Genomic DNA, 16,464 nt, shown 5'->3' on the forward strand with positions numbered 1-16,464 from the left:
CCACAATTCTTTCATTCTTTCCAAACCTCCATCACCTTATTCCCGTCTCCATTCTCGACTAAAAACTTGCTTCATATACTTTAACTGACACGATTAGATGGGAAAGCTCTCATTTTCCAACCCACTAACACTGTACACCTACCTGTACCGATACCAATAGGATTTTCCTTCTGTCAGTTACAACAGAAAAATTATATACATCTGCTCCCAAAACAGCCTCAAACCCCACTCAAGCTCCGGATCCCATTTCTCCTATTTCTAAAATCATGCCATTATCCCTTCTTTCTTCTGTTCAGTAAATTCCTCCTCACCCTCCACTGGTTCATTCCCATTAGTATACGAACAATACGTCTTCTTCCTTCCATGAAAAAAAAAATAACTTCTGATTTCATATACCCTGTAGCTACCCCCACCTTCTTGGCTCCCTTGAAACAAAATTTCTTGAAAGAGCTGCCCACAACTGTCTCCACTTACCCCCTTCCTGTTGTTTCCTAGACCCACTCAATCTCTAACAATTCAAGTTCTTACACAGCATGAAAGTCCTTTCATCATGTATCCAGAATCTATTCTAACCACCCCTCCTCCTTTTGGTCTGTGCTGCCCCTCCGCCAAACCCCACGAGCTGTCTCTGCCAGGTGCACCCCATCTTCTTAAATGCCGCTAGGCCTTTCCTCATACAGCAGGCCGCTTATCAGCACTGGCTACTGAATACGAGAGACTTCATTAGGAGTTCTTGCTTTCTACTCAAATTACCTTCCTTCCCCAAGTCTCAGTTTTCACATCCATAAAACTGGAAGGATAGTACCAGCCTCAAAGGACTGCTGAGAAATAATCTGGATTAAGTTCACAGCACAGTGGCTAAGTCCTCAACAAATGCGTTGGTATTTATTAAGGCATTGTCTGACCTACTGATTGCTTCAACAAATATCTGCTGAGCTCCTCAATGAGCCAGGTATCAATCTGAGTTTAGGGATGTCACAGCAAACAAGACAAATCCCCTATGCCTTTACGGAACTTCTACCATCATGTGCCCCTCATAGTAATCCCCCCCGCCCCTAGAACCCGCCTGCCTTTTTTTAAGTACTAGTTGCACTATCACTTCCTTTGAGGCATCTTCTTGGGACACCCCCGGGACTCCACTACGCCCCCTCACCAGTTCTTTGCACATTATTATAGTCACTTAGCGCCTATAAAGTGAGGACTCCAGGAGGACAGCTCCCTATTCTTACCTCCACCTCCCGCATGACAGCTGGTACTTACCAGGCACTCGCGTGAACTTGAAATGAATCCATTTTTATCTAATTCATCACAGAATTAATAAAATAAGCTATGCACTATGATTAAAATATAATGCCTGTCTCTACCACTATCTAGCTGGTTAGCCACTGTATCTGAACATCTTCATTTTTAAGTTTTAATAGCCAAATTCATCACTTTCACCTACTTTTTGAAAGCTTAATTAGCCTAATTCACTAACAAAGTGGGCTCGACAAATACTTTAAAAAATGTAATAGTACTTCCTATTATCAAATCGGAAATATTACCAAATAGGAAATAGCAATTCAGTAACTAAAGGGCAATAAAAAAAAATTAACTGCATAGTCAAACTCTGAACATTTTATGGAACTCCTTAAGATCTCAAAATCAGTAAGATTTAGTAAAACAAAGGCTAAGAAAAAATAATAAACTATATCTGTACCGACTTCGGCAGTTCATAACATGCTTTTATGTATTACCTCAAAATATAAGTCCAACACAGGACGCCTGGGGGGCTCAGTCAGTTAAGCGTTTCAACTCTTGGTTCCGGCTCAGGTCATGATCTCACAGTTCGTGAGTTCAAGCCCCACATGGGGATCTGTGCTGACAGCTCAGAGCCTGGAGCCTGCTTCGGATTCTGTGTCTCCCTCTCTCTCTGCCCCTCCCCCACTCATGCTCTGTGTCTCTCAAAAATGAATTAACGTTAAAAAAAAATTTTTTTAGAAGAAAAAGTCCAACACAGTAAAAGGTAGGCTTTAAAATAATATGGCCATCCAACAAACTAGCAGTAGTTACAGATAAAAGTATTTTCACTCTTATGTGGATCCTGAGAGACTTAACAGAAGACTATGGGGGAGGGGAAGGGGAAAAAAAAAGAGAGGGAGGAAGGCAAACCATAAGAGACTCTTAAAAACTGAGAACAAACTGAGGGCTGATGGGGGGGTGGGAGGGAGGGGAAAGTGGGTGATGGGCATTAAGGAGGGCACCTGTTGGGATGAGCACTGGGTGTTGTATGGAAACCGATTTGACAATAAATTTCATTATTAAAAAAAAAAAATAAAAAAAACAAAAAAAAAGTATTTTGTATGAAAATGATATACTCACTACTATGTTTTCTAATAACCATAAATAGCCTTCTTTTGTCATTGGTATTTTTGTCTGAAAACACTTCTATTTTATTACCAGGTGGGAAATCAAAGTCTCTTGGATTTTGCCTGCAGGTAGGATAAGGATTAAATACCTGCATATTAACACAGGGACAAGATCACATCATCAGGTGTCACATTTACTGGGCGCCTGCTGTGCCAGTACCAAGGCCCACAGAAAGGAGGCTTAACACAGACCGAGGAAGTAACCTGCCGGGGAAGCCAAACTTTGAAAGTTGGAAATTTGTATTAATTTCTGGGTAATTTCGGCTATAAGGGTCATGTGAAAAAGCCATCTAAGTTATTTATATTTGCTGAAATAGTTTTAACAACACTTGAATCGTGCTACTGAACGTGGTTTGAACATCAGGGTTTGTGTCCCCGAAAGAAATAAATATAAAGTATACTTTTTTTAAGCTCGAGTGTCTAATTTTGGCCATAATTAGAATCAAAGTTCAACCAACTAAATTCAACAAATCACTGAAATAAAATGAGTAAGAAATATTCATATTAGGATTATGAAAACCCAGTATATACTGAAATTTGGCTAGAGACAGCTACGCACCATACCTGAAGATAAAAATGTAAAATAAAAGTAAATCAAAAGGATCATATATCCAGAAAACATATATACCAAACAGCTAGTCTTTCTATTCCCTAGACTAACACAACAACTTGTGCCTTCCACAATCTCTAATTTTTACCAAAGCTGGTATGTAAGAGAAACTGCTTCTGCACAAAATGATACTTTCGTAAACAACAGTTATAAAGATCAGATCTGTCAGATATTAGGGCAGCCGTAGCATTTATAATAACAGATCGAACAAACATAATCGGTTTGATTAAAACTACTCCTCACCTCGTATGTTGCAAGCCGATCTAAGTAGGTTAATAATTTCAGCCGACAACGGCAAAGTTCCTTTTGCTCCAGTGTTAACCTGTTGTGAATAATATTAGGCCACTTATATTAACACAGAAGCACAGTTCTCTAGGAGTTAAAATAAAAATAACCAATATTCCACTAAGCCCCAAACTGACAGAACAATACACAGAAGCACCAGGGTAAAATAATAGCAAATGCATTTGATGGAAGTTGCTGGAATAATTTAGAGCAATTAATCCTAGTAAAGAACACACTTAACTGACTAGTTATTTTAAAGACAGTAGCAAATGAACAGCAATAAATCATTTACTTCGAAAAGTTTACTAATTTAAGTAGTTCCTGTCTCCTCTTCATCTCCTTCTCCTTCTTATTCTTGGCAGACTCTTCATCAGGTGGTGAAAGCTCTTCATAGGGGAGATTGTCAATGTCTACTTCACCAGGTAATGTGAATCTGCACGAAGAAACAGAAGACCCAAAGCTATTCGTGAAAGCAGCTTTCTCCTACTTTGGCTGACTACTTTGGCTGATTTTATTACTAAGTTGATTTTCACAGAAACAGAAACAACCAATTATTTGAAAGAATGCTTTTTGTATTGCAGGCAAAGAGATGCACACGCTATATCCACAGGATGAGCAAAACGTCATCACTAATCATCACCTACAGAAATTTTAAAATCATGACAATAAAAACTACTTAGGAAAACACGGGAGGTTATATTCACCCGAGGTGAAACAGCCGATGAAGAAAATGTTGCCCAGAGTTTATAATCTGAATCACTTCTTTTTAAGGTTTTAAAATGGTAATGAATGTCTGTCTCATTTACGTTATTTATCAAATACACAATCACATTTGTAACTTTAAAGAGTTCCAAATGTCTGATGAGCAATGCCTCTTGTCAAGTAACTTTACTGCTATTACTAACAGGCATTTGTGTGGTACTTAAAAGTTTATGAAGTGCTTTTGCAAAACACATAATTTAAGCACTCCAATTCTCTAAAGAGGGTACGAGGCCAGAGACAAAGTGAATGAAGCTCACACTTGCCCGGGGGGTGCTTCTGACTAGTGAGCACACCCAGGTCCATGCCTTCAGCCCACAGCTTAGAAACTGCCAGCATCCAATAACACTTCGTAGAACTTGCTCTTTTCTTAGCACCAAGCGCTCATATGTACAATACTTAACTCAAAGTAAAGAAAGCTGTGACCTCAGATAAGGGAAGCATTGATCGAAGGCAACTGTCTCATTACAGGATAAACCTAAATAAAGAAGTTTACTTTTCACCACGTCTCAGCTTAAATGTTTTCACAAAGTCACCTTTATTCCTGAATCCAAGTCTTTCTGTGACCAACCTGCCATCATCTGCTCCTTTCCCTATCGCCACCAGGGCCTCCAGGTCTGTGCCTTTCAATCCATACTGAAGCAGTTCCTTTGCAGCGTCCACATTTTCAGGAACCCTTTCCAAACACTCATGAAGAACCCAAGATCGTTTCTTTATTTTACTCTGGATACAAATAAAAAAGAGGCATTACAGAACCCATAACATGTGACAGCACCTAACAGCTGCCTTCTAGAATTGTAAAGCCATACCTAAGGGAGTCTAGCTACCTATGCCCTTGGCCCACAGGAAAAGGAAAATTCCCCAACAATGATTAAAATGGGACGTAGAGAATGAGATCCCTACAGCGTTCCTTTCTCTTCTAATGAAGAGAAACCCAAAGCTGAAACCCAAAGCTTCAGGACTCTTTTTCAGAAACATAAAAAAGATCTGCCCAGAGTTTTATAGCTGCTCGTTAGTTTGCATTTGGGCTATATAATAGAGTCGAAAATAAAGCAGAAAAGCAAAATAAGATATATCCTATTGTAACAAGCATGTTTAACTTTGAAACGAAACTAACGAGGCATAGCACATCACAGTTCTGTATTTACTTGACCATGAGATGTATCACAAAGTGCGGATGATAATTTAATCATCAAAGTCATAATATGCTATTCTTTGGAAAGACCAAGGGCCTATTCCTCCCTCCCAACTGCTTCCTCTGACTCCACTCAAAATCCCTGACTTTCCCTCCTCTTAGAGTCATTGTGGTTATAAATTTTAAGTGACATTTGACGTTTACCCTTTATTCTTTTACATATTTCATTCTATCAATTCTTCCTTCAAATGTCTTCTAACTCACTTCCTCTTCTCCAGGTCTATGGCCTCCATACCAGTCTATGTCATCAACACGTAACATCTGTGACACCAGAAGGGTCTCTTGCCCGTAGAGGGTTTCCCCACCATCACTCCCCTTCCACACCAACTCGTCTTCTACACCACCTCCCTCAGCACCTCCACAGTCAAAAATCCACAACACTTCCCGTTACCCTACAGATAAAAAGCTTAAGTCATCACAAGTCTTCAACATCCTCCGGAACCCAAATCAATGTATCTTTCTAATCATATTTCCCCAAGTTCACTACTGTTGAATACCAGATCCAGCAGATTGGTTTACTTACAGAGCTCATTTACTCATCCAAGAAATAGCTAGTGGGCACCTACTGGGGACCAGGTACTAAACTATACACGAAGCAATGATTAGGACAGATTTAGTCAATGCCACGGGTCATGCTCATTTTCTTCTCATTTGCTCATACCATTTGTCCCATGAAGAATGCCTTCCAATCTTTTAACTCCAGGAGGCCTGCTCTGAATTCTCTCAAACCTGCTCAAAACATCTTCACTACAAAGGGCCTTCCATAACCACTAGGTCTAAAATGATTGCTACTTTCACTGGGTTCCCACAGCATTTATCTGGAATCTTCCTGCATAGTTATTTATATTTATTTTTTAAATTTTTTTAAATGTTTATTTATTTTTGAGAGAGAGAGACAGACAGACACACACACACAGCACAAGCGGGGAAGGGGCAGAGAGAAAGGAAGACACAGAATCCGAAGCAGAGTCCGGGCTCCAGGCGAAGCAGGCTCCGGGCCCCGAGCGAAGCAGGCTCCGGGCCCCGAGCGAAGCAGGCTCCGGGCCCCGAGCTGTCAGCACAGAGCCCGACACGGGGCTCAAACTCATGAACTGTGAGATCATGACCTGAGCCGAAGTTGGACACTTAACCGACTGAGCCACCCAGACATCCCTAGTTATTTATATTTTAGACATGAGGCTTATCTTCTCAGAAAGATTATAAGCTCCCTAAAAGGGAAGGTCATATTTATGTCTCTCCTGTACCCCTTTCACCTCCCCTCGCCAAGTGCTTTGACTCTTAACTGCCTATTTCGCTGAATTAAGTATTTCTCCCAATAAAAAAATGTACCTGCTCTCTCTTAACACCTGTCAGCTCCTTCAGAGACCAAAACTGTCCTCTACTGTGTTCCAGAAAAAGCCCTAGGTGGGTATACATAAACTCACAACTCACTGTCTTGATCACAAAAGAAGAAAGATAATACAGCTTTGGTGTTCTGATATTCTAAAGGATATACAAGCAACTTTTTCTCTGTATTTCATGATCTCTCACGCTCTCTCTTCTCTGTCGTCTTACCTGTACTAACAGCTTATCTTCCAGTTTTATTGAAGCATCAACTTCTTACTTACAACTTTTTCAGATTTTTATTTTTAATTACTCGTGTACATAAATTGTCAGGAAAACAATTACAACATTTTCCCAACATTTCTTAGATCTTCCTACAGGCAAAGGTATTCTCTTTTCTAAACGTCACGTGAAGAACCACACGTCTCTTGAAAGCATGCCAGAAACCCAACCGCTCCCTCACAAAGGTGCCAACGGTACAAATACACAGGCTACAACACACGTTAACTCAGGCAGCAGGAAGCAGGAGGAATCCAGTTGGAAATTTTACACTTGATCTTAGCCAAAAGGCCGAGAAGCGATTCCAATTGGAAAATTTAAACACAAAGGGAGAATTTGGCAGGCTTGTTACATCGCCTCTCAGCTTCAAAAGTTCTCTTCACGGCTATCTCTGGGATAGACAGGATTTCCATTTTTTAATGGACAGAATATCAAGCTTCATCAGGAGAGGGCGCTAGAGGGCCCCTGTGGAGGAAAGGCTCTGGTCTCTAGTCCTAACAGGCTCAGGTTCTAAACTTCTTGCTCCTGTGGCTTAGCAGCCAGTGCATGTAGGAGCCCTCCAGAGTGCTTACCACCCCCCCCCCCCCCCCCCCGCCCCTTGCTCTGCTGAACACAACTTCCCCTGAATGTCAGTTGTACTCCTATGGGCAGATTCCTTCCCAGTGAATCTCCCAGGCACCCAGCAGAAGGGGAGGTGTCTTTCCAGACTATCTCCACCTGCATAGCAGGACCTTCTTCTTTTCAGTCATGGCCATGGGTCCTTATCTGAGGTCTTCCGACCCCTAACCTCCGCTTACTGTTGCACCTAGCGGCAGGCATCAGTTTGCTCATCCATCCTACCTTTTCCTACCTGCCAACCTTGGCATCTAAGAACCAGCCCTGGCCCAAGACACCGCAGAGAACTCTTCCTGCCGATGTGCTGCAACCACTCTTCAGTGAGGTCTGTTCCCTCCTTGGGTATGCTCCTTCAGCCCTAGGGTAGTCCTTAATGTTCTCTTTACCCCTTTATGGGAAATCTCACTAGAAAATAATGTTCCAGGGGTGCCTGGGTGGCTCAGTTGGTTAAGCGTCTGACTCTTGATTTCAGCTCAGGTCATGATCTCAGTGGACGGAGCCCCACGTCAGGCTCTGTGCTGACAGTGTGGAACCTGTTTGGGATTCTCTCCCCCTCTCTCTGCCCCTCCCCTGCTTGCATGCACATGCTTTCTCTCTCTCTCTCAAAATAAATTTTTAAAAAATGCTCCATATTAAAACTTTCCCTGTCCAAATTACTAGGTGGTTTCTGGTTCCTGATGAGACCCTGAATGATATAGGTGAAGAAAGGTAAGTGAGGTAGAGGAAGAGAAAGGATTAGACCAAAAAACCAGATAGTTAGCTGGCTTATCAGTGAATATTTGTTCACACATCTTCAGTACCAAGGGCCAGCTGCAGGGCCAATACAACCGGATAACTCCTCCAGGTTGAATAAGCTTTAGAAATGTCAGCAATATATAATGCTCCCAAAAAAAGGCCCATAACCAAAAAGTACCCCATAATCTGAATTTTACCACGTTACGAAAATATGTAAACATACCAAGTAACTCTGAATGGAAGCAATGTTGACCGCGGACTTCCTCCACTGTCTCTGATACACTAGGTCAGTGTCCAGGCCATACGTCTGAGCCAGAGACAAGGCTTCCTCATATTCTTCACTTTCAATCTTGGGACAAGGAAATGGGAACAGGAACGTTACATTACTGAAGCGCCCACGGTGTCACTATCATGATGCGATCACCTTAACCCTTACAGCATGTTATGCATTCCCAACTATTCTCATAGGCACTGTGGCACCGGGAGTCCAAAAACTTGAGTGGCAGACAGACCAAGCGCTTCTTTCCACTCTTTAACAGACAGCTGAGAGACAGCTGAAATGCCCATATTTATGGAGTAAAATGATGGTGAAACCAAGACAAGGAGAACCGACAGCCTGACTCCTGGTCAGAGCCCACCCCGGACACTACAGCACCCGGCACAAACAACTAGAACGCTCAGAGTGGACCAAATCTGCTTCCCAAGCGGATGCCTGATTAGAAAGCAAGTCTGCATTTCTTCCCTCACCATCTGCAGTCTGAGGAGACAGCTGCACTGAACACAGATAAGGTGAGCGCTGAAGGCCACGTGAAGGGCAGCAAAGACCCAGCTAATTCACAAAGTGGACCAACGGTCTCAGTGAATTCATCTTTCATCCACTGTTTTTATTTTGATTCCTCAGGCACAAAAACCAGCATTATTTTCAAAAGCTCTATAATACCGATATTTCTAACAGGTCAACGATAGGACGATCCCTCTTTAAATTTCTGTGTTAAAAAAATTAGTTTTTCTCATTCCAATAAAATAAAAGCTGGATGCCTATGCACTCTGACAGCGATAGGACGCTCCCTCACCTTTCTCTGATAAAGCTCTTCTGGAGTCGTGGAGCGCAAACTCACGAGGCGGTAGTTTTTAGTAATGGTTCGCGGGCGTTTCCGCGGAGGCGCAAATCGCTCCATCTCCGTCACCAGGTACAGGCCCTGCTTTATGTAGCCGAAGTAGCGAGCCTTCGCGGATATTTCCTGATCGGAATCCGAATCCTCTTCACCTTCATCTTCGTCTCCACCCCTAGTCTCCAAACGAGATCGTTTGGGAGCAAGTTTAATCTCACACTAAATCGAAAAAGGAAATGTTAAATCAGTAGTGAGGAGCTGAAGACAAGCTTTAGAGTGAGAAAAATATTTTTAATTCTGCTCTGGTTCAATGCATGACACGAGCCATGTGATTAAGAATAAGCTTCAAAAGAACCCAATACAGACAGTATATACATCAACACTTCCAGAAAGATCCTCTGTCTTATTGGCTCCAAATCTCCAAAACCAAAGCCTGTTTTAAAAACAGCTCATTAATATGATCTCCCAAAAATATGCCTGGCAATTATTTTAGGGAAACAAAAAGAATGTTAATATCTTCACTTTGGTATTTTTGTACCTGCTGCAGAAAAAACAGGAGTTTTTCATCTATTTAGAAAATGAACATGAAGGTATTTATTTGCTTTACTGAGACTAGCTTTCCTGCCCTCCCTCCCTTTGGGGAAAAAAAAATGTGTAACAGCTTCATAAAGTTCTGAGTCTGAAAGCCTGACTGTTGAAGATAACTTTCATTCCAGACTTAACAGAGTTGGCTTAGATTTTAAGCCATGGTTCTTTTTAAATCACATCTGTAGACTCAGTAACAAACTTAAAAAAAAAACAAAAACAAAAAACTTGTGAATCTGCACTGAAATGAAAGCTATTGAAGGTCATTACACTTGAAAGACTTAGAATAAGAATTGTTCATGATAAAAACAGAACTTTATGGGACTAGCCTCAATTTTCAAGTCTTCTGTCATGACAAACAAGCTTTCTTTACTAAAAGAACCAGAATTTTTAAGTTCCCAAACTTCAGGGAAATAGTTTGTTAAAGACCATATCTAACTAGAAATACCTTTTACATTTTAAGATGTCCAATCTAAGAAAAAGAACAAAATATGTCATGTCCGTGAAGAAAAAATGCTTTTACAAAGAGCAAAATGACTCCATTTTCTCCATTCTTTTACAAATGGAAAAGAATTTTTTCAATTGTTTCAATGTAAAAAGAATTTTACAAATGGAAAAAAATTTAATTGACTCAACAATAGATCTTTCTTATTATCCTCACTGAATCTCTGATTCCAGTCACAGGGTTGTGTTTTTAAAAACAAGATTAGATGATGGGCTAGCTAAAATTTAAAAATCAAATGTTTATCCATACTTCAATAAAAATAATGGACAAAAACCACTAAAAACTAAATGAGGTGTTTGGATTTTTGGTGAAATACAGGTTTTCTTTCCAACACACTAGCTGCTCCAAAAGGGAAAGCATTACCTCCAAACTTAAAAATCCTCCATCATGGGTAGCAGTGACTTGAGGTGATGGTTCAAACCACTCACAGGATTTTCCCAGTAAATTCTTCAAAGTTTTCACCGACGAAACCGTCAAAGCACCAGAACAGCGAGCCAAAGTCACTGCACTGGCTGCCCACCAATTTACATCAATCAGTGGGTAAAGGGACTCTTTATCTAATGCAGAAAGTAAATAAACACAAGCGCATCGTCAATGTGCATTAACTACAACACATTTGGTCCAATGATCAATTTAAAAACCATATTTGGGCCCTAAACGTGTTCAATAAGAAAAAATAAATCAGAAGTCGTCACCCAAATTTTTACAAAATGGTACCTGAGTTCCGACAATTTGTCAAAGTCCAAAATTCTAAGGATGCGGGAGCAGTAAATACCTTTAGGTCTTCCCTCTCAAAAAATGAAGTCTACCAACACATGTCAACAGAACAGGTTGAAAGGTTGGTGTGTATGAAGCATACGTATCATAAAGGTTCTAAAAGGTTTTGAAAAATGTTCACATATCCCTTTTCAGACTAACAATAGGAGAGAATCATACACTTAAAAAAAATTTAAGACAGACATATAATAGTTTTCATTTCTAAAGTTTATTTTGACAAACGAGGGGGAGGGGCAGACAGAGAGAGGGAGAAGGAGAATCCTAAGCAGGCTCCATGCTGTCAGCTGAGAGCCCAACTCGGGGCTCGGACCCAAGAACCATGAGGTCATGACCTGAGCTAAAACCAAGAGTCGGACACCCAACGACTGAGCCACCCAGATGCCCCAATGCTGATTTCCTCTTAAAGATTTGAAGGAGACCAGGACTGTCACCTCAAAATTGACCAGTTTGACATAAGAAATATTTTAAGATGCAGAAATGAGCGAAACTCAAAGTTCTTTTTGTCTTGTCACTTAATAATTTTATTGTTCCCTTGATAAGATGCTGCAGAAAACCAACTTCCAACCAACCCTCGGAGTCACTCATTTCTGGGTACTACTCCCAACGTACATGCTAGTAACTTCGGTTTTGTTTTTCTCCTGTTAATCTGTCTTCTGTCAATCTAATTTTACAGGGCCCCAGCCAGAGAACCGTGGAGGGTAAAAAGAAAAAGATGTGTTTTCATCCCCTACATATATCATCAAAGAGCACCTTTACTATATAATCACTGTCTCATAAGGTTTCATTTATCATATTTCATACAACTCACCTTTGATTTTTTTTCTCTTCTCAGGAGAGAGCCTCCAGTCAGGATTAAGGTCGTCATAGCCTGGCTAAACATGAAAAATATGCACAGGACTTCTTGAGTCAACAATGTAAGAAAATTATGAGAGCATCACTAACTACTATGGATTTTTTGACATAACAAAATATGGAAGCGAAGCTTTCCTTCGATCTCTTAGTCGTATTCTACCTAGCTGTAATCTATTCCTCTTAATAACCTTGCTCTTACACTTAAAATGTGCACCTGGAACCACTGTAACTCAATTTAATGAAGAAAAGAGCATGCAGAAGAAAAGTAAGAGAGCGAGTGTGCAATTAATACGATGAGAGCAAGACACACGAACATTCGTTCTGTGCACACTCATATACACACACTTACACTGCGGGAGGAGAACGGCTATGCTGTGGTGAATAAGCACAAGTCTGGGTACAAGTCCTACTCCTATAACTTGTAAGTGGAGTGACCCCTCCAGGCCTTAGGCTCCACGGCTCTGAGATTAGACTCTGCAACCTCCATGTTATCCCCGGTTCTAACTTCCTAGGACTAACTTACTACAGAGAAAAATATAACCATGCGATTCTCAAGCTGCCTCCATTCACATTCTAATTTCATGGAACATAATGCCATGCCCACCTTTGAGAAGGTGACGACACATCAATCTCTCTCCACTATCGTACAACAGCTAAGATGAACACACTGCCAGACCCCCTCTGGGCTCACTGTTAATTACTGCATCTTCAGAATTACAGCAGTACGGGAAAAGACCAGCAAAAATATCATTTGGCTATGTGAAATCTTAAGCCTAAAGAAACTAATGCTATATTTAAGTCAAAATGTGCTTTCTCATTTACTATATACTTTATCAACAATTTCTCAGTGGCTAAGCCTTAAGAGTATTAAAATTGATACTTCTTTCCAAGGCCTAAAAGAATTTCCTGATCTCCACTACTATGATAAATCACTCACAGCAGTCACTGAAAACAGAAGATATAATTCTTTAAACTCTACCCAAAAAGTCACCCTAAAAGCCTATTTATATACTAGCAGAAGAAATAGATTGTCTCGGTTTACTTTCTCAAAATTAACTTTCGAAGATTCAGAATACCAGAAGGTATAGATTCCTGAAACTAATCAACTTGGAATCCTTAAGATCAAATCTTCTTTGGTCACTTATAGGGCACTTCAGACGTTTTTAGGGCCTCCGAGTCATCAGCTGTACGTGCTCCCACAGCACCTTCATATGGGGACACGTGTGCTTCCCTGCTGACATCGTGGAGTACACAAGGGAAGGGTGGAGTAACACTTTAAGTCCCACAAACAACAAGGATGATTCGGCCTTGGGGGAATTCAAGTACATACAGATCACAGTGAAATTTAACAAGAAATCTCCAAAATCTTTTCAAACGAAACCGTCTCACTAGCATAAGTACATTGAGAATTCAAGGTGGGCTTGTCTTCATCAGCGTTAACGATGAGGAAGAGCACCGTGAACAAGCTGCACCAGTCCATGAGGGTCAGTTTTCAGACATTTCGGGACTAGGCTGTTCCGTGCAGATGGCTTTAATAATGGCTGTCTCTTGTGAATTTGATTTTAAACACAAGACGAAGATGTGTTCTTCCGCAGCCAGAACTCTGTCAGAGTCATCTTCGTACTCCCAGACCTATCACAGTACTCACCTGTCACGGGAGCTAAATGCTGAATAAGTGAATCAATTACTTTTTTTTTTTTAATGTTCATTTATTTTTGAGACAGAGTGAGACACAGCATGAACGGGGGAGGGTCACAGAGAGAGGGAGACACAGAATCCGAAGCAGGTTCCAGGCTCCGAGCTGTCAGCACAGAGCCTGATGTGGGGCTCGAACCCACAAGCCATGAGATCATGACCTGAACCGCAGTCGGACGCCCGACTGACTGAGCCACCCAGGCGCCCCAGGAATGAATTATTCTTTTAAATCACTGCACCCTAATTAGAATGGCTAAGCTATAGGAAAATCAGCTTAGTACTAGTATTCCTGCAGCCTCTCAAAGGTGTGGTCTCTTCTGCCATTTAGTCAATGAACACTGTGCACTTATACTGTGAGGAGGAAGAGAAACCATACATTACTGGCCGCACAACTCAAGCAGGTAGAGAGCTAAGAAACAGATGTGAGTGACTATAACCCAAGTTCAAATATAACAGCTGCCCAAAAAGAGGTATAGATAAAAGTGGAGGGGTCTTCAAAGGTTGAAGAGGTCATTTTGAAGATGGCCTCGAGTAAGACAAAGGGGATTCAAGAGGTATAAAGGAAGTAGTACACTGGGTGCTATACGTTCAAGACTGGATAAAATCTGGATATGGCAAATGGGTGCAGGAAGACATTCCAGTCGGCAAACACAGAATGAACAAAAGTACACCGATTAAAAAAAAAAAAAAAAAAAAAACAAAACCCTAAGCTTATTCAGGAAAACAGTGGGTCAGTTTAACTGAAGTACAGGATATCCATTCTAATTATCTGCATTTTTGCTTGTCTTGGGGTTTTGGCGGAAAGATGGGACTCGCGATGCCATTTTTTGTTGTTGAGCTAAAATTCACATAATGGAAAATTAACCATTTTAAAATGAACATTCAGTGGCACTTTGTACGTTCACAGTGCTGCCACTTCCATTTAGTTTCAAAACATTTGTGTCGATCCAAAATAAAACCACCTACCCATTAAGCAGTGACTTCCCACTCCCCATCCCCTCAGCCCTGTCCGCTACCAATCCACTTTCTGCCTCAGTGGATTTACCTATTCTGGATATTTCATATAAATGAATTCATACAACACGTAACCCCTTGTGCCTGGCTTCTCTGCAGTAGCAGAAGGTTCTCAAGGTACATCCATGTTGTAATATGCATCCGTACTTCATTCATTTTTACGGCTGAACACAGATTCACGCTAGATATCTGAACTAAATGTTTATTTTCACAATATGTGGGAGTTGGATGAAACTATCTGCACAGTACATTTAAAAAAGAAGCCCAAACATAACTCTGCTTCAGGCAGAGGTGACCTACCAGACCAGTATCCTGACACAGCTGTGCCTCACTACTCTCAAAGCAGACATTCCCACTGCCTCCCTTCGTACTATTTCAACTATTTATGGATGGGTCTCCTCAGGCAAGGGATGCAAGAACAAAAGGAAACTATTGGGACTACCCCAAAATAAAAGACTTTTTGCACAGCAAAGGACACCATCCGCAAAATGAAAAGACAACCTACTGAATGGGAGAAGTTATTTGTAAATGGCATGTCCAAAAAGGAGCTAATATCCAAAATATATAAAGAAATTACACAACCCAACACCAAAACCAAATAGTCTAATTTAAAAATGGGCGGAGGACACGAATAGACATTTTTCCAAAGAAGACAAAAAGATGGCCAATAGACACATGAAAAAAATGCTCAATTATCACTCATCATCAGGGAAATGTAAATCAAAACCAGAATAAGATCTCTCACCTCACGCCCGTTAAAATGGCTAGAAAAAAAGACAAGAAATAATAAATGTTATTAGGAGCTGTTTCCACTGTTAGTGGAAATGCAAGCTGGTCCTACCACTGTGGAAGACAGTGCGAAGTTTCCTCAAAAAGCTAAAAATAGACAAACCACACATTCCAGTAATCCCACTACTAAGTATTTACCGGAAAATGAAAGTAAGCAAAGAAAGAAGAGAAAAACACTAATTTGAAGGGATATAGGAGCCCCATATGTTCACTGCAACATGATTTACGACAGCCAGGATATGGAGGCAACCCAGTGTCCGCTGATGCACGAATGGAGAAAAAAGATGTGGTGTATATGCATGATGGAATATTACTCAGCCAAACAAAAGAATGAGATCTCGTCATTCACATGGCAACATGCACGGGTATTATGCTACGTGGAGTAAGTCAGACAGAAAGACAAATACTACACGATTTCACTCATGTGTGGAATCTGAAGAGAATATAAATTGACTCATAAATACAGTAAACAAACTGGCAGTTGTGGGGATGGGGAGAAATGGGCAAAATAGGTAAAGGGAATTAAGAAGTAACAAAACAAAACAAAACAAAAAAAAGCTGATATTCCCATTGCTTCTCTCATACTGTTCAAACTGGGCCAGACTTCCCATCCTTCAACCCTAAAAACTCTAACTGTGAGGGGCCCATAATATGGCCATGCTTTATGGTATCTGAAACACACGCTGTAGGCCGGTGTTTTGAGGGCAGGATGAGCAAGGGCCCACGGCCCCTGTGAAAGCACTCCAGGGGTGCTCACTCCTAGTGCCATGTTGATATATTCTCAGAAGCAACCTCCCTGTCACTCCTCTTTGGGTGACATGCCACCTCATGACTGAGAACATCCTACAGTGACAGCGATAGCACTGTTTTCTTCAGTTAGGAATTTTGATTGTTGACTCTCTTTTAACAGCTAGAAGCTAAACATA

At 41.0% G+C, this 16,464-nt stretch overlaps 1 protein-coding gene across 3 annotated transcripts in view; it reads right to left on the reverse strand.

Annotated features, from left to right (window-relative positions):
• Positions 1-16,464, reverse strand: part of NBAS (NBAS subunit of NRZ tethering complex) — a 329,610-nt gene that overhangs the window by 240,349 nt on the left and 72,797 nt on the right. For all 3 annotated transcript variants that reach the window (XM_078444965.2, XM_078444964.2, XM_078444966.2), the window contains 7 exons: positions 11,997-12,060; positions 10,775-10,968; positions 9,283-9,540; positions 8,433-8,558; positions 4,634-4,785; positions 3,596-3,736; positions 3,262-3,340 (listed from right to left, as the gene is read on the reverse strand). In XM_078444965.2, coding sequence (XP_078301091.2) covers positions 3,262-3,340; positions 3,596-3,736; positions 4,634-4,785; positions 8,433-8,558; positions 9,283-9,540; positions 10,775-10,968; positions 11,997-12,060 — 1,014 coding nt within the window. The remainder of the gene's footprint in view (positions 1-3,261; positions 3,341-3,595; positions 3,737-4,633; positions 4,786-8,432; positions 8,559-9,282; positions 9,541-10,774; positions 10,969-11,996; positions 12,061-16,464) is intronic.

This window comes from Panthera onca, chromosome A3 (genome assembly GCF_046562875.1).
Source record: "Panthera onca isolate mPanOnc1 chromosome A3, mPanOnc1 haplotype 2, whole genome shotgun sequence".
In the NCBI taxonomy this organism is placed as follows: domain Eukaryota; kingdom Metazoa; phylum Chordata; class Mammalia; order Carnivora; family Felidae; genus Panthera; species Panthera onca.